The sequence below is a fragment of the Mus caroli genome, chromosome 17 (genome assembly GCF_900094665.2).
Source record: "Mus caroli chromosome 17, CAROLI_EIJ_v1.1, whole genome shotgun sequence".
Classification (NCBI taxonomy): domain Eukaryota; kingdom Metazoa; phylum Chordata; class Mammalia; order Rodentia; family Muridae; genus Mus; species Mus caroli.
In genome coordinates this window covers 24,438,601-24,456,806 of record NC_034586.1, presented here as the reverse complement: position 1 = coordinate 24,456,806, position 18,206 = coordinate 24,438,601, and the positions used below count along the sequence as shown (strand labels likewise).

General features: G+C 47.3%; 2 protein-coding genes across 2 annotated transcripts in view; one reads left to right on the top strand and one right to left on the bottom strand.

Annotated features, from left to right (window-relative positions):
* Positions 1 to 10,903, top strand: part of Srpk1 (SRSF protein kinase 1) — a 35,832-nt gene extending 24,929 nt beyond the window's left edge. The window contains exons 9-16 of the mRNA XM_021186381.1: positions 107 to 132; positions 552 to 765; positions 1,143 to 1,550; positions 2,008 to 2,108; positions 6,417 to 6,524; positions 8,322 to 8,391; positions 9,294 to 9,386; positions 10,251 to 10,903. Coding sequence (XP_021042040.1) covers positions 107 to 132; positions 552 to 765; positions 1,143 to 1,550; positions 2,008 to 2,108; positions 6,417 to 6,524; positions 8,322 to 8,391; positions 9,294 to 9,386; positions 10,251 to 10,435 — 1,205 coding nt within the window. The 3' untranslated portion in view covers positions 10,436 to 10,903. The remainder of the gene's footprint in view (positions 1 to 106; positions 133 to 551; positions 766 to 1,142; positions 1,551 to 2,007; positions 2,109 to 6,416; positions 6,525 to 8,321; positions 8,392 to 9,293; positions 9,387 to 10,250) is intronic.
* A 6,253-nt stretch (positions 10,904 to 17,156) lies between these two features.
* Lhfpl5 (LHFPL tetraspan subfamily member 5) overlaps positions 17,157 to 18,206 on the bottom strand; it is an 8,657-nt gene continuing 7,607 nt past the window's right edge. Inside the window, exons 3-4 of the mRNA XM_029471512.1 lie at positions 18,149 to 18,194; positions 17,157 to 17,777 (exon numbers count right to left, since the gene is read on the bottom strand). Of these exons, the coding sequence (XP_029327372.1) occupies positions 18,184 to 18,194 (11 nt within the window). The 3' untranslated portion in view covers positions 17,157 to 17,777; positions 18,149 to 18,183. The remainder of the gene's footprint in view (positions 17,778 to 18,148; positions 18,195 to 18,206) is intronic.

Here is an 18,206-nt window from a genome sequence, read left to right as displayed (position 1 = left end):
TTGTGTGGGGAGGAGCGCCCTCATCTGGCAGTGTCTTTCTGAGCCTGCCGCCTTCCTCCTGCCCGCCTGTCAGCACTCTCACCTGCTCTGTCTCCTTTCTTTTCAGTCAGCACTGCTCCGCAGCCTAAGCCAGTAAGTATGACACACAGTGCTCCTGTGTTCACTTCTGCTCTCTGGGCGCCGGGCACGGGGATGATGTGAAGTCGTAGCTTGTTTAGAGTTTGGAAACCAAACAAAAAAAGACTATTTCCTGAGCTTCTGTGATTTTTTTTTTCTCCAATAAATGTCATCATGTCTTCAGCGAGTTTGTACTGCTGAGGCTTCTGTAAGAGAGGTGTCTGAGTACCAGGCCCACAGACCACAGAAGATGAAGACCTGTTGTCAATGTCCTTTGTATTGAGTTTCATAAAAAATCTGCTGATTTTACATTAATGAAATACTAGGGAAAGAATGGAATTTGATTAGGAAATAATTAAAGTTAACAGTTGTCTCCAACCAGGGGTAATGGATTAGCCACCTGAAGGCTTTATCTGTTTGTAATCTCCGCCCAGGCTGACAAAATGTCAAAGAATAAGAAGAAGAAATTGAAGAAGAAGCAGAAGCGCCAGGCAGAATTACTAGAGAAGCGAATGCAGGAAATTGAGGAAATGGAGAAAGAGTCGGGCCCTGGGCAAAAAAGACCTAACAAGCAAGAAGAATCAGAGAGTCCTGTTGAAAGACCCTTGACAGAGAACCCACCTAATAAAATGACCCAAGAGAAACTTGGTATAAAAGAGCATTGCAGCAGTGACTTGATGGCACACTTGACACTGGGTTATCTTGTTTGTAATGTTTGCTTTCATGTATGCAGCTCATCTCTGGGGGTGTCCTGTAAGAGTTCACATTGCTCTAATGGAGGCAGCTGGTAGACACTGCAGGGTAACTTGGTGCTTTCTCCTCAGAAGTGGAGATAAGACTTTGTAGCCATTGGGTAAAGATGAGGTCTTTGTCCTTCCTTCCATCCGGAGGTGTTAGAGGGCTGTTGTGTTAGTCTTGTTTTTATGCCACTCAGGATGAGCTCAGGAGAGTGTTTTGATGATGTGAGAATTGTCCTGCTGCTCACTAGCACATGCACACATGCATCCTTTTCTGTTTGTTCTTAGAAGAGTCAAATTCCATTGGCCAGGACCAGACACTCACGGAGCGTGGTGGAGAGGGTGGTGCGCCAGAGATTAATTGCAATGGAGTGATTGGAGTCGTTAATTACCCTGAGGACAGTAATAATGAGACACTGAGGCTTAAAGAGGATCTGCATAATGCTAATGACTGTGATGTCCACACTTTGAAGCAGGAACCTAGTTTCATAAACTCTTCAAATGGAGACAGCAGTCCATCTCAAGACACAGACTCTTGCACACCCACGGCCTCTGAGGTGTCTGAGACCATGGTGTGCCAGTCCTCTGTAGAGCAGTCACTCACCCGACAGGACATCACCCAGCTGGAGGAGAGCATTCGGGCAGATACACCTTCTGGGGATGAGCAGGAGCCCAATGGAGCCCTGGACAGCAAAGGTACCACAGCAGCCCCCCAGCTCCTCTCTGCACAGTGCAGGCTTTTCTAGACAAGTGACTGCCAGGGTTTTCATAAAACTGCATTTTTACAGCTGGTGTCTGGTTTAGGTTTTTGGTGGGGAGACAGGTGTTTTATATTTACAGTGATGTGTGGGGATGGGGTAGACAGACTCTACTCTGGGCTCTACCTTTGAGCTACATCTCCTGGTAGCAATTGTCCAGGTTACTTCCAGTGTGTAAATCTGTGGATAACTTTAGATGCACTCCAGCCAGCGTTGTGCATGCAGGGACTTTGTACTCTAGAAACTTGAGCTAGCCTTAGAAAGAAAGCTTCGTTGGGGGTGGCTGGGGTGGGGACGGGGACAGATTCTCTCCCTGGGGACCTTGGTTGCCCTTTGGGTGTCTTGTGTCTTGTGTTCATTTAAACTCTTTTACTGATAATGGCTGTTGTCTGTAGGAAAATTCTCTGCTGGAAATTTTCTTATTAATCCCCTTGAGCCAAAAAATGCAGAGAAGCTCCAAGTGAAGATTGCTGACCTTGGGAATGCCTGCTGGGTGGTAAGTCACACGCACTCCAGGGCTGCACTCGAGTGACTGGGGGACACAGGCTGACTCGGTGATGCCTTCGGAAAGTGTGATATACTTACGAAAGTATCATATAATGTGTGTGTGGGGGGCGGGGGAATCAAAAGCACCCCGCCCCCTCCCCGTTCCCTGTTCTTGGCCTCAGTCTGTCTGCTTGCTTGCCCACACTCACCGATAACCTTGGCACCCAGCCTCAACATGGACATTGGCTTTAAAGTTATATCCTTTTAAATTGAGTTAACATTTGGTTCACCAGTAACTGATAGGAGATTGAGTTGGCTGTGCATTGATGAGACACAGATCCACCGCAAGTGTCTCTGTGCCGTGTCCTTGGGACTGCTGCCCTGCGGCCAGCCAGCTCACACAAGGAGTTGCTGCATCAAGAACTTGGTGCTGCCAGGCAGTGGTGGCGCACGCCTTTAATCCCAGCACTGGGGAGGCAGAGGCAGGTGGATTTCTGAGTTTGAGGCCAGCCTGGTCTACAAAGTGAGTCCCAGAACAGCCAGAGCTACACAGAGAAACCCTGTCTTGGAAAAACCAAAAAAAAAAAGAACTTGGTGCTTTTTTATGTTGTTTCAAAAGCTTTTGATGAAGTATTGCATTACTTACCTTCAAAAATCAAAGAACATGTAGTTATGACTTTTATTCCTGTTTTCTTTGGTATCTATATGTGTAGTTATACAAGTGGGGTTTTTTGTTTTGAGTTGTGGTTTTTGGGTTGGTTGGGGTTTTTTTTTGTACCAGGCTGGTTTCAAACCTCAGATCTGCCTGTCTCTGCCTCCCAAGTACTGGGATTAAAGGTGTGTTCCACCACCTCCTAGCACAAATGTTTTGGGATTCTTTAGTTTGTGTTTTTGTTTTTCGAGATAGGGTTTCTCTGTGTAGCCCTAGCTGTCCTGGAACTCATTCTGTAGATCAAGCTGGCCTCTAATTCTGAGATTTGCCTGCCTCTGCCTCCCAAGTGCTGGGGTTAAAGGGGTGCAATAACACCACTCAACTGTATAAAATCTTACAGTTGACCAGCCTGTCCTTGAGTTCTCAGTATGCTATTTGCCTCCAACTTGAGATCATTCTTGTGCCTCAGTTCCCAACTGTTAGACTTATAGGTGTGTACCATCATACCTGACCTGGAATTTTTCCTATTATTTTCTGGGCAGTCCTCCTTTAACTCAGAATCTCTTACTGAACCTAGGGCTGGTCATTTTTCAGCTAGCTTGATCTGCCTGTGATCTCCAGAGAGCCTCCTGTGTGCCTTCCCTGCCTGTCTTCTGTGTAGGTGCTGGGGTCCCACTCAGGCCTAGCGTAGCCATTCCCCAGCCCTGGGTACCTCCTTTCCCATGTGTCTGCTGAAATGTCTGTAAGGTCTTCACCCTTTCACATTCTGCAGACAGACGTACTGTCAAGTGCTTCCACTTTGATGTTGATAACGCTGTCCCACCTGGCTGCACCCTGGTCGCTTCTCGATTTTTCAGTTATTTCTTCAACTTGCCAACACCCGGTATTCAATGTGGGAGTTTATATGATCTCTAAACACCTTGAGTTTTGTTTTGTTGTTGTTGTTGTTGTTGTTGTTGTTTGGTTTGGAGGTTCATTTGCTTCCTTGCTTTTTTCTTTTATGTATCAGTTCACACCTGTGTGTGGTTTAGGGAAGGTACAGGTTTGACTTTAAGTAGGTTTTTCACTCTCTGTGCTGGGTTCTTACCTGTGTACCAGGAATACATTAAGTAGGTGCTTCCTGCCCAGTGAGTGCTTCCAGGCATTACTGTAGCTCCAGAGAAGCACCCAGGAATCAAACTAGTGTTGAAGGAGAAAAACCACGATAGCTTAGCCCTAGGGCAGCCTGGCCCTGCTCGGGCATTGCAGACGCCCTCTGAAAGAGTAAGAGTGACTTATAAACAATAGTGCCCCACGTGCAGAAGTCCCAGCACAGCTCAGCAACGGTGGCACATGCCCTTAACCCCAGCATTCCAGAGGCAGAGGCAGGAGGATCTCTGCATTTGAGACTTGTACTCTGAATATTAATGGTCTCAATGCTGCAGTTCAGAGACAGATCAGATCATAGAGAGATGGCTCAACAGTGAAGAACAATTATTGCCTACAGAGGACCAGAATTTGATTCCCAGCACCCACACTGGACAAACCACAACTGCCTGTAGCTTCATCTCCAGAGTATTAACATTCCTCACACATCCCTGGGCATGCCGACATGTACTCACGGTTACATGTGTGCATAGAATTTGGATATGTGTCTCATGTGGAGGCCAGAACAGGGCATCAGATCCCCTGGAACTGGAGTTTAAAGAATTTGGGTTATGAGTCCAAACCCAACAAGAGTAGCAAGTGCTCTAAACCACTGTCCTTAAATAGATAATTTTAAAAATGTGGATTCTTTTGAGACAGAGTCTCACTGTATAGTCTGTCCAGGAAGTCACAGTGTAGACCAGTCTGGATTAGAACTTACAGAGATCTGCCTGCTTCTGCCTCTGCAGTGCTAGGGTTAAAGATGTGCTACCATGTCAGATGGACATGAATTTCATAGAGGAGAAGAAGAAAAAAGCGAGAGGAACAGGTTGGACCAGACAGCAGCAACTCTCACCTTGTCCCTCAAGATCGCTCAGCATTAAAGATAGGTGTCTTAGGTAGGTGAGGTGATTCAGAAGAGGTTCCAGGCAGAGGGCGCTCACAAAGAATGTAGGTGTACCGATTTGCCATCTGACACCCTTCATACAGGCCAAGGGAGCAACAACAGCACAAGAGTAATGGGAAACTGTGTATGTCACCCTGACCAGTTGACAGACATCCAAACCCTGCAGAAGGTATATTCTTAGCCTATAGAACTAGTTCCTAAAGTAGACAGTATACTAAGACACAATGAATATTCTTAGTAGCCCGTGGAACTAGTACCTAAAATATACCATATACTAGGACACAAAGCAAGCCTTACCAATATAGATGCGTTGAGATACTTTTATGTATGTATTACAATGACTTAAGACTAGAAATCAACAGCAGGAATAACTCTAGGGATTGGAGAGATGACTCGATGCTGTGCATGGTCAAAAGACAGCCTGCCAGAGTTGGTCCTCTCTAGGGTGTGGGATCCAGGGATAAAACTTAAATTGGCAGGCATGTGTGAGGCCTACTAAGCCATCTCAACACCCCTGGCCTTTTTTTTTTTTTTTTTTTTTTTAAAGTTATGTGTGTGCTTTCAGTGAAGCCCTGAAGGCCAGGCTCCTCCTCCTCCTGTTTAAGATTTACTTATTTTATGTATATGAGTACACTGTAGCACTGCTCGCTCCTGCCCAACGATTTATTTATTATTATATTTAAGTACACTGTAGCTATCTTTAGACTATCTTCAAACACACCAGATCTCATTGTGGATGGTTGGGAGCCATCGTGTCGTTGCTGGGATTTGAACTCACGACCTTCGGTACAGTCAGTGCTCTTAACCACTGAGCCATCTCTCCAGCTCATCCTCTCCTTCCTCTGTCTGGAATACTTCAGCCCTGCTTGCCTCCATGTCAAGCCTCAGCCTGAGCTACGCTGCCTCTCTGCCTGAAGGCTGTCTGTCTTAGCAGGGCTATAGACTTTGCCTTTTGTACTCTTATTTTACACATTTGATTGTCATTTGAGCTTGTTTCTTTTTGATTATTCATTGTATGGGAGCATGCATGTGTACAGCAGTGTGCCACAACATGCATGTAGGTCAGAGAACAATTGCAAAAGACAGTGTGGGTAAACTAGCGCGTGCTCTCTCTCTCTCTCTCTCTCTCTCCCCCTCTCCCTCTCCCTCTCCCTCTCCCTCTCCCTCTCCGTGCTGCCGTGCTCTTACCTGCTGATCCCTCTCGATGGCTCTTGTTTTATCTACTTGTATATATTTTTTGTTTGCTTGCTTGGTTTGGGTTTCTTTGTTTTGCTTTTTGAAACAGCCTCATTGTAACTGTGGCTGGCCTGGAACCCACCATGTAGACCAGATTAGCCATGTAGAATTCAGAGACTTGCCTGCCTTTGCCTCTCCCAAGTGCTAGGATTGGAGGCATATGCCATCACACCGGCTCTAATATTTTTATTTTCTTAATAAAGCTATTGTTATTCCTAAGTCTGTATGTCTAAACTAAATTAAGGCTCAATTTTTTAAGTTATCTGGAGAAGCAGTAGACAGGTTGTTAAATAAGTTTTGCAGACAGCTTGCTTTAGTTTCCATTATTAAGTAAGCCTTAGTTACTTCCTGTTTTAAATAAATGAGTATTAAGAATCTCCACTCCTTGACTCACTCAGCACAAGCATTTCACTGAAGATATCCAGACACGGCAGTATCGGTCTTTGGAAGTCCTGATAGGATCTGGCTACAACACCCCTGCTGACATCTGGAGCACGGCATGCATGGTGAGCCCCGCCCACTGCCTTCCCTGTTTGCTAATGCAGTACTGAGCAGAGTGGCACACAGCTGCTCTCAGTGTTGTGTCAGAAACCATGGGCGTGGCATGATGGGGTGAGGGCAGGGGTGGGTTGGGTTGTAAGCCATAGTTCAGAGGCATTCTTTTTCCTGTATTGGTTACAATTGTCCTTGAGCTTATAGCCTTGACCTGTTTGCAGACTTGGGATGCCACTGGAAGGATGCTGTCCTCTGCAGTGGGGCCACTCCTCAGATGTCTGGGTTGGTCAGGTGTGAAGCCCGGGCACCTGTGAATCCACATGTCACTGCTTTATGCTGGGGAGTGTTATGCCTTGATTTAGTTTTCCCCTTTGTTACAGTCTGTGCTTGTCAACATCAGCCAGTGGGCATGCTTTCCTGTGGGCCTAGGCTTTGAGTTTGAGTTGAAGCTTTCTGTGCTCAGAAAGACCCTGACTGCTCAGGCCAGACAGGTTGAGGACGTAGTCCCTCCACTTGGCTTTACACAGTGGCCTTGGGTTCTGGCTTTTCCAAGTCAACTCACACTCAGCTGGCTACAAGCACTAGCTTGGTATTTTGTTACCCTTTGTACCTTTGTACAAATTCAAGACCAGACATAGAGAAGACAGCCTGGTGGGCGTGGGGGGTGTTGTCACACTTGCTGAAAGTGTCACTACCAGGGAAGCTCCCCTGTGTGTCACTTTTATACTTTAATTGCTGTTTCATTAGTCCCAGCAGTAAGCCAAGAGAATTAAGGCTTACAGAGGAGAGGTGGGAACTTGTTAAGCCTGGTGAGGCAGAGTTTCCAACTGCAGGATTCCAGTGCAGGATGAGGCTGCTTGTCTCATGTACAGCCTCTCAACACCCGCTGCGCCCTCTGCTGGCCACGGGGAGAAACTGGGGGCTGGAAGAGAGCACTGTCATCAAGCTACATATTTCTGGCTACAGAGTGCCATGGTGAAATCTGACTCATCTCAGATAACATTTCTTGGTGGCTGGAACAGTCATGAAGGCCCATGACCTAAGCCATGGATAAAGGCACCTGACAAGCTGGCTCCAAACCCTGAGACATACATGGAGGAAAAGAAAGAACCAACTCTCAAAAGTTGTTCCCACAGTCAACACAGAGAGCTAGTAAGAAACAGCTAAGCATTTGTTGTAAAGAGCATCCCGCTGGAATCCTACAGACATTCCAGGTTACAGACAGACATTTTCCAGACTGTGCGGCCCAAGGTGGACTCGGATTCTTGGCAATCCTGCCTCACCAGGCATAACAAGTTCCCACCTTTCCTTTAAACTTTTTTTGTTTGGTTTGGTTGGGGTTTTTTTGTTTTTTTGAGACAGGGTTTCTCTGTATAGCCCTGGTTGTCCTGGAACTCACTCTGTAGACCAGGCTGGCCTCGAACTCAGAAATCCACCTGCCTCTGCCTCCTGAGTGCTGGGATTAAAGGCGTGTGCCACCACGCCCGCCTAAACATTTGTTTTAAAGAGCATTCCCAGCGCTCCGTCGGTTGAAGTGTGGCTGTGTTGTGTTGTGGGAAGCAGTTAGCCCACTGCTGGTCAGCTCCACTCTGCTGTGCTGTGTGCTCTCCTTTCCCTCGGGCTGCCCCAACATCAGTGCTGACTGAGGAGGCTTTTTTCCTTTTCCCATTTTATTGGTCTATAGTTGTCATTCAGAAGCAATCTTGGCTGCTTCTCAAGTGGTCGTCTAGGTTTGGAATCAGATAGCAGAGGCTTTGCAGCAGCGTTCTGTTTCTCTGGTACTTTCATGCGCTGTCTCTTTTCCTTAGGCCTTTGAACTAGCCACAGGGGACTATTTGTTTGAGCCTCATTCAGGGGAGGATTACACACGAGATGAAGGTGAGTCCCGTTCGCCAGCTGTTTGTGTGTAGCTGTTTTGCTTTTCACTGTAACTGGCATCGTTTGTTGACACCAAAGGCCTCTGGTACTGCTCTAGGTTTGTATGAGACCCCAAAACAGGAGAAATGCAGCCAGCATGAATCTGGGTGGGACAGGAATGTTGCCATAGCACTGAGGAGGCAAAGCCAGTAAGGAAGTGCTTGCCTGGGAAAGTGTGAGCTACGGAGTGCAGTGTCTGTGTAAAAGGTGCCGGTTGTGCCGGTGTGCTTACCCCTCCTCACAGTTGGTCAGCACTCCCTTGGCAGTCCTTTACTTAGCAATTGTGGAGGTCTTGCTGATGCAACATTTGCTCTGCCTGAAGCACACACTGCATCCTGGTTTATGGCTTCCAGAGAAGCTGTGGTGGTGTGGCTAAGCTCAGGAAGCTTACCGTCAGGCAGCGTGCTTGCTTTGCTTTGTCTCAAGTTGACCAGCTAATCCTTGAAGCCTTGTTTGCTGCTTCCTTCGCCTTGACACTGTTGTCTCGCCCCGATATCCGCCCACCTGGCGCTTGCTGCAGAGCTGATGGGATGCCTTCCAAGGCCCTTTGGCCACAGTTGGAAATGGTCACAGGGCTTCCTCGCTCACTCTCAGAGACAGACAGGCTCAGGGACACAATTTGAGGAAACAGAGCTTCTCACACCAAGGCTAACTCTTGATCTCACTCACTGTGGAGAGAGCAGTGCTGAGGTGTTTGTCTTTGGAAGGGACCCTGCGTGAGATAGACAGTCTGTTTCTTCTGCTTTAGGTCAGAAAGCAAGTATGCAGTGCCTTACAGAATGGTGTGTGCACCACTCTGAATGCTGTGTCTAAAGTCACTTCTGTCATTCTGCTCTGTTCTTTCCTCTGAAATGTCTATGCAGACCACATCGCCCTGATCATAGAACTTCTGGGGAAGGTGCCTCGCAAGCTCATTGTGGCAGGAAAATACTCCAAGGAATTTTTCACCAAAAAAGGTAAAACCAATCTGTCTGTTCCCAGCCTTTAAAGGGATAAAAATGTCTAAAACAAGAAGGTAAGTCTATCTGGGTCATGTTCTCTAGCTCCTGCGGAAAGCAGGAGGGGCTCCCTGAACCCTCAGTGTGGCTTTGCAGGTGCTGAATGGCGTGGGCAAATGCTCCGCTCAGCTACACTCTTGGGTTTGTTTGGCTTTTGGTTGGTTTCTTCCCGTGTGTTCCAGGCTGGCTTAGAACTTATATCTGTGTCCCACCCCTACTTAAAACTGTGTTTGATTTTGTGTTTCTTACACATCAAAGCTGAGACTGAAATGAAAAACAAATCTCTCCAGGGTCCTTTTGTGTGCAAAGTCAATGGTGACTTGAGTCTGGTGCCCCAGTCACCTCCCGTGGAGGTTCTTATCACTTGCCTGGGGAAGTTGTTAATAACTGGTTGCTTTAAGTTATTTGTCCAGGCAGGGAAGAGGACCTAGTCCCAGCTGCTTGAGGCCTAAGCCAGGATTTCAAGGTCAATCTTGGCAACGTAAGCAAGACCCATAGCACCCTAAGCAACAGCCTGAAAACTGTCACCTCAGTGCTAGGAGGCTGCCTGGCTCACAAACGCTGGTGTGAGCCAAGCACCATTTGTAGAAGGGGAAAGATCCAGCCCAAGGAGCAGTTGAGCTGAGCTTTCTGAGTGAGGCCAAGCTGCTAGCTGTGTGGGTGATCTTGTACAAGTCTGTCATGCTGTTAGCTTTTTATTTGTAAATCATTGCCTCATTTTAAAGCAGCTAGAGTATTGAGCTGTAGAAGGTTGAGCCATTGGGATGCCTGAGCACACCATTAGGCGGTGGGTACTGTTTGAGCCTGTGCTGTCTCCCACAGGTGACCTGAAACACATCACCAAGTTGAAGCCTTGGGGTCTTCTGGAGGTTCTGGTGGAGAAATATGAGTGGCCTCAGGAGGAGGCTGCCGGCTTCACAGATTTCCTGCTGCCCATGTTGGAGCTTATGCCTGAGAAGAGAGCCACTGCTGCTGAGTGTCTCCGGCATCCTTGGCTAAACTCCTAAGCCAGTCCTGCCACTGCAGCAGAGCTCATCATATGGACCCTCCCTCCAGCCCACCCCTCAAACTTCCCCCTCTTTTTTCAGGGCAAAGCTCTTTCTTTCAAGGGTTTCTATTTTTTTTTTTTTTTTAAACCAACATGTTCATTTGGGTTTGCTTCCTTGATCCTGTGGAAATTCCCACAGCCATTGGGCATCCTAGGTGAATTTGGCCTTGGTTGGGCTCTGCCAAAGACTAAAAGTGTGAACAGCCTCACCCTCTGCCCTGCCATCTCATTAGGTTGTCAGTGCCCTTTCTAAGAAGAGCTGTGAAGATCTGTGAGCCCATCTTTATTCACTGACTCTGAGAGTCACATTTTCTCGTGCACATCCGCCGCCAGCACAAGATTGAGGAGGGGAGGGGTGTGGATTCTGTGAACAGCAGAGACATTAAATGCGCTGTATCCAGGCTGCATCATCTTCCTGGATTCTATCTGTGTTTTCTATGCTCACATTTTTTTCCTGCGACTTTTATGCTACATTTTTCAATGAGCAGCCAGTTTGGGCACCGTTTTATCACTGTTGAAAGTATTGTTGGACCCTCATCTTCTCACAACTAAGTTCCCGGAGTTTTGAGTCGGGGGTTTTGGGGTTTTTTTTGGTTTTTTGTTTTCTTTTGTTTTTCCGAGACAGGGTTTCTCTATGTAGTCCTGGCTGTCCTGGAACTCTGTACACCAGGCTGGCCTCGAACTCAGAAATCCGCCTGCCTCTGCCTCCCAAGTGCTGGGATTAAAGGCGTGCGCCACCACGCCCAGCTGAGTCTGATTTTTAATGTAGACAAAAGAGAACCAGTGAAGTACAGTTACTGGGAGCCTCAGGTGTTGTGAAATAGTCCTTTTCTGTGTCCTGTGTTGCCGTAAAAACAGTCACTTCAGTCTGTCCTCCCATTTAGAGGACCCTCCTGGAGCTTTGCCTGCTCAGCTTAAATGGACTGACTGGCTTGTAACGCGCTTTGGGGTGATCCAGACAGGAGATGGGGGTTTCAGAGCTGTGCTGTTCAGGGAGTGTTCCCTCCCACATTCCAAGCCCTTCCCAGACAGCTCTTTGCTTCCATCCACAGCTTTCCTGCCTTGCCTAGAATTCTGGCCTTGACTCAGTTTCTCCATGTGGCTGTGCTGTTCTCATTTCTCAGAGGCTCGGGGTCTTTGGGATCCTGGGTGAGGAGCCAAGGGGACGAGAGGCTGGCACTTTTCTCAATCGTTTTCCTGTTGGTATTGACATGAGTCATCCTATGCTGCTATTTCCTTGTATAATGTAAGGTTTTTGTTTTGTTTTGTTTTTAAACATCAATTTTGAGATGATCGAAATGTACTTGAGGCTTTTTCTTCTTAATGCAAAAAGGCTTTGTGAACTTTGTTTTAGGCTTGGCCCCTCATAGACTTGATTACCTAAACATTACATGTTCTTGGGGTGAAGCATGCACACATCAGAAGAAGGACAGGATTGGGGTCATGTGACAGCTTCTTGCAGATTTTAGCAAGGACCAAGTGGGTCTTGATTATAGCACTCTGGAAACAGCTCAGTTTCTAACTTGGAGAAAGCCAGAGTTGCAAGCCAAGGCTCTCCTAAGCAAGCTGACTGAAACCCACCACTGCCTCCTTCCTGTGTGGAAGACTGGAGAGTCATCCTCATGATTGGCTCACCAGCAAGCAGCTTCCTGTAACTCATCAACTTCACCTGAGGAACTGGCCAGCCATTCATTGGCTCATGCTTGGTTATTTGGAACCAGACTTGTTCCTGTAGAAAGAGTTTTAAGTCAGGTTATCTATGCACCTATCAAGAATAAAGAGAACAGATGACATCACATAACGGCAGGGAAATCTTACAGCAGTTTTAATCCACTCTGGGTTGTCAACTGTATTGACATCTAAAGCAATAGCAGACCTACCTGAAACTCCTTCTCAGCAAATCTCAGTTATGGGATTATAGAAATCCTAGTGACATTAAGGTGACCTAACCAAGAAACACAAGCCAACAGCAGGTCTGTTTTAATCATTGACTCCATGGGAAATTTTAATGGGGGGAGAACCTGGAACCTCATTCCAGACATAAGTCCCACCAGATAAGGGCTTTCTCCCTGCTGCTTGAGGAGCCAGAGAACCTGGGAGAGTGGAAGGAGGCAGGCNCAGAAGCTGCCCTTCTGTGGGCTCCTGAGCTTGGCCGAGCAGTTGGTGCCNTAGAGGCCAGGTCTCCCTGATGGACTGCTGTTGGCTCCTGGTTAAAGATAAGGCCCCGAGGCNCTGATACGTTTTATATTCTTTCTACTGAATGCGATGTTTGTGTCCTCACAAATGCAGATCAATAAACAGAGTATTTAATAACCTGCTTGGTTCCACAAGTTTGGTTTCTTTGTTCCAAGCAGTTAACTAAATATGCAATGAAACAGTAGCATAGGTATTGACCTTTGTGGGGGCTGTAATTTTGTTTCTCTATTATTTTTTCTTTTGTTTGTTTGGTTTTTGTTTGGTTGGTTGGTTGGTTTTTCGAGACAGGGTTTTTCTGTGTAGCCCTGGCTGTCCTGGAACTCACTCTTAGACCAGGCTGGCCTCGAACTCAGAAATCCGCCTGCCTCTGCCTCCCGAGTGCTGGGATTAAAGGCGTGCGCCGCCGCCACCACCCAGCTTGTTTCTCTAACTCTTAATTGTGGCATTAACATGTAATTTGAAAATTGTAAGAAAACTGTTTCCCCTATTCAGGATCTGGGGATATGGCTCAAGACAGTGATTATTTACCACACGAACACTGCCATAAAAGGCCAGGTGTGAGAATACAGAAGCGTGACGCCTTTGTAGGGTGGGAACAGGATTCCTGGGACTTGCTGGCCAGCCCTTAGCAGAGTCTATGGAGCTTAAGGTTCAGGGGGACCCTGTCCCCAGACAGTGAACACTGATAGTGCCAGTGTGGCTTCCTCACGGGTGTGCACTTGGACCCATGTTCTTCCCACAGCAGTCCACCCACTTGGGAAGGATTCAGATTACCCCTGTCTGTCTTACAAATGACTGGCCCCAAAATAAAATAAATTTCCAGCTAAGAGCCACTGGCAGGATGGAGGCAGTGCTGCGGGGTGTTTATTTAAATGCCTAACTTGCTCCTTGCACTGTGGTGAATTCCTAAGAGATGGAACACCTCAGAGACCAGGGGAAGCATGGCTTTAAGGCCTCTGGTATCATCCAAGAAGAGGTAGGCTGTTCAGGACAGCATTGAAAGGCCTGTAGTGATCTGTACGATATCCGATCTGGGGCCCTGGCGTGTGCTAGGCTGGAACTTGCCCTCCGAGCTGCATTCTCAGCCTTGGTCTGGCTGACTGTGCTGGGTTCCAGCTGTGCCTGACTAGTTTCCAGGAGAGGCCCTGTCCCATGCCCTGCTTTAATCACCATGTTGAAGGACTGGGGAAATCAAAACTTCTTAGTGGATTTATTGGCCATTTAGACTTTTTATTATCTCTTCAAACTTTAAGGTTTGTTTGTCTGCTTTGTGGGGGGATTGGAGGGATTTAAGACAGAGTCTATCTAGCTGACCTACAACTCACTATGTAGACCAGACTGGCCTCTGCCTCCCAAGGGCTAGGATTAAAGGCGGCTCCTGGCCATACTAGGGTTTCATCTCTGTCTTTTAAAGTTTGTGTGTGGTGTGCGCGCGCGCCCGTGTGTGAGCATGCATGCTGAGGCATGTGTGGGGGTTGGGAGTAGGACAACCTTGGGGGATTGGTTCTCTCCTTGTACCATGACTTACAGAATTGAACTCTGGCTTTCAAGGCAGACCTTTGTCTACCCTGGAATGATGATTTCTAATGACTTGTTTTTTAATGAACTTTTATTATTTGCTCCATGTAGTTGCCCAGATTTTGTTGTTCCCTTTATATTTGTGGTGGTTTTATCGTGAGTCATAAGTAGTCCTTTTTCAGGTACCCATGAACTACAGCCCTCAAAAGCCTGGGCGTGGCAACAGGCAACTGTAATCCCAGCACTGGAGAGGTGGAGCCAGAAGTCATGGGCCAGTCAGAGCTACATAGTGAGGCCCTGTATGTGAATGAATGAACGAATGAACAAACATGAAAAGTTACTGAGAAAAACATCAGACCATGGTTTTCTGGTGCACATTTGTGCAAATAACACACAAAGCCCCAGTAAATCCTACCTCCCTCTAACTCATGGATTTGCCTGCCGATTGGGATAGGAAGGATGGGTGCCCAGTCACTTAGGAAGACATGTGGCTTTTGTCTGTGACAACACCCCCACCCCCACATCCCACCCCCATCTCCTCCATGTCTGGCTTGTTTGGCTTTGCACACTTCTGAGGAAGCAAACTACCTAGGTGGTCTATGGCAGAGGATGGTGACCACTGAGAGACTGAGAGCCCAAGTCCAGCAGGCTGTGAAGGCTTTGCTGAGATAAACCCCTGGCTTCTGAGACTCTCACAGGAGTGGGCAACTAGTAAAGGCTGAAAGAGCACTGAAGATTCCAGGACCCCCCAAGCTAGCCTTGATCTTTTTTTTTTTTTTAAATATTTATTTATTTATTATATGTAAGTACACTGTAGCTGTCTTCAGACACTCCAGAAGAGGGAGTCAGATCTCGTTACAAGATGGTTGTGAGCCACCATGTGGTTGCTGGGATTTGAACTCTGGACCTTTGGAAGAGCAGTCGGGTGCTCTTACCCACTGAGCCATATCACCAGCCCCTAGTCTTGATCTTTAACCTCAACAGTTGCAGAACTCCACCAGGTCTGATTTGTGTTGTTTAGAGAGATTGTGTGTGTGTGTGTGTGTGTAAGTACATGTACTGTCTTCAGACACACCAAAAGAGTATATCTGATCGCATTACAGATGGTCGTGAGCCACCATGTGGGTGCTGAGAATTGAACTCAGGACTTAAGGGAGAGCAATCAGTGCTCTTAAGCTCTGAGCCATCTCTCTGGCCTGTTTAGGGGGGTTTTGATCAATTTTTGAGACAGCATCTCCAGTAGTTTAGGGTGGTCTCACACTTGCAGTCAAAGATGGCCTTGACTCCTAGTTACCCTGTATCTACCAAACGCTAGGGTTCTAGGTGTCTACCACCCTGCCTGGGTAGGGGCTTCTGTTTATCACATCCACAGCCTTGTACGTGCTGGGCAGGGCTGTAGCCTTCTCCCTGATCCTCCCTGTACCTGTCTGCTCAGAGGTAATTGACTAGGTGACTGGGGCACAATGGCCATGTCTATTCCCGAGTCGAAGGCCACCATGCAACAGGGTGAGACAAGTATTGGTTTCACTGATTTTTATTTTGCATATTTTCAAGGATGAGTGGTATTAGAGGTGTTGAGAGTGTAAAGGTGAAGCTGGTTAAAAAGCTGTAAGAACTGTAATTGTTAGTTCTGAGATTGACTTCTGTCTCTGTTAATGTAGAGCATAAAGGCGATTCTCATCGATTAGCTGACTTGCAGGTCTCTCTTAACCTGGCCATTGTCTAAACCTGAAGGTTTTGGTGAAATTCACTGTTCCTGCCCCAGGACACAGTGTAGGCTGCAGGCAGGTGTGCCACACACGAGGGGGAGCGTCTTTGGATCACCGCAGTATCATTGCAGAGAACTGGAGAGTAGAGCGGTTTCTGGAAACTTCTGACCTCCTAGGAGTCCACCATGAGCGGCACATACAGTGAGGGAGGGTGCTGTGCTGCCCAGGTACCAAGTTGTCATTCATGAAACTTGCCTGGCCTGGAGGCCTGACTAGGAACTGAGAAATTGTATTAGCAAATGAATATATGGGTGTGGTCGTTCCTGTAAACCAGCTGCTATGGACTGTTGATGACATCAGACCCCATTCTAGTAGCTTGTATGCCATTCTTCCCTCTGGTACTGAGGGTGGTGGTAGCTTATACACGTGCGGGGCAGGTGCCTTCCTAATACTCTGTCACCTGAGAGAACAGTCCCCTTAGGAAGTAGTGCCCCAATCTGCTACAGTGAACCGTCACCTAAACCAAGGCCAGCAGACAGCCACCCATCTGATAAGTCAGTGCCACATAGTCCCATGACAGTTACTGTAAATGGCAAATTTCTGAAGCTAGGAGCCAGTTCCAACTGGAGCACTGTGGGAAATGTGAGCTTTAGTTCCCATGAGAAGTCAAATTGAGCTTAGGAATTTACTGATCATGTGTTTGGTCTCTGTTCCTCTCCCATCTCTGCGCTGCAATTTGAGAACAGAGGAGAGCCACCAAAGAGTTAAGTGGCTTGCTGGTGGGAAGGAAACCTGGGTCTCTGGGTCTCCTGCCACACAGCTTCATATGGATCACTGCAGTGCTGTAGGAGCTGTCTGCTGCAGACAGTTGTCTGTGGGCAGCTGGAGACCAAGGGCTTCTGCCCTGTGCTGAGACTCTGGCCCAGGCCTGGAGGAGTTGAGAACAGGAAGCCAGAGGGAGATTTTCATCTCTGAAAGACCCAAGGCCTAATTTTCCGTGCCTGAAAATGGAAAGAAAAGGAGGAGGAAAAAGGAAAAATGGAGGAGGCGGCTGCTGCTAGATTATAAAATGACATTTAAAAAAGTTAAATATGATAGGGCCCAGCAAGATGTCTCGGTATGTAGTTGCTGCCAAGCCAGCACATTTTTCTTCCTCTCTCCCCTCCTCCTCCTCCTCCTTCTTTTCTCTCTCTCCACCCCCTCTCTCCCCCCTCCCTCCTCCCGAGTGCTCAGCAGCACAGTTAGCATGAGGATGTGGGTGGGAAGCGGGAGTGCCTTTGAGATGGCACAGCAGCTGTGCTTTTGTACAGTATGATTCCTGTTCCGGAGAACGGTTTAGAAAAGCTGCCGGTGGTTCCCTCCTGCCATGACAGAGTTGCCTTTGAACAAGCTCCCAGGTGACCAAAAACACTGAAGGGTAGGACTGCTAATCATTACTGCCACCACCACCATGATCACCACCATCCTTGTCACCACCAGAGCCAAGGATTTAACAGGGCAACACAGGCTCTTCCCCATTTCAATGAATTCATGTGCACACAAGACTGCCTTCATCCTCAATCAATGGTGGTAATTAAAGACGACACTTGAAGAGAAAAGGTGATTTCTGGTTGTTGTTTTGTTTTTCTCTTAATTTCAAAATCATTTTGGAAGCTAAAAGATGATAAAGAAATCTATACAAGGCTAGGTGTGGTAGCCACACCTTTAATCCTAGATCTCAGGGAGGCAGAAGCAGGTGGATCTCTGAGAGTTCAAGGCTGGTCAACACTACCTAGAGAGACGCTGTCTCCCTCCAGAACAAAGCAGAAGAGGGAGTGAGCACATCATGTTTCATTTGGAATCACGTTGAAACCAGTTGATCATTCTTTTTCTTCAGCTCTGCAGGAACAGAGAGAAAAATCTAATATTTAGTATGCCATACAATTCTGTCTATTAGATTAGCATTATTGATTTGTCCCCACCCCTGTCTGTGACTTGTTTTCTGTTGTGTTAGGTCTTCTAGCCTGTTCCTTTCAAAACACTTAAAATTCTTTTTGAAAATAAGAGTTCAAAGCATAACAATGGCTTCTGTTCTGTTTGCCAGGCCGCACCCATTCAGAGAGTAACTCTTGGCCATTTTACCCCTCAAGACCCAGATTTATTCTTACCTGCCCCATGAAGGTCCCAGGTCACAAACTGCTCTGTCTGAGGCTGCCCGCCTCTCCCTCCCCCCCCCCCCCCCCCAGCCTGAGGTAGTCTCGGACACTTACCTGCCAGAATTGCTGCTGCCAGCACCTCCGTTGCTTCAGACTTCCTCTGGAGAGAGAG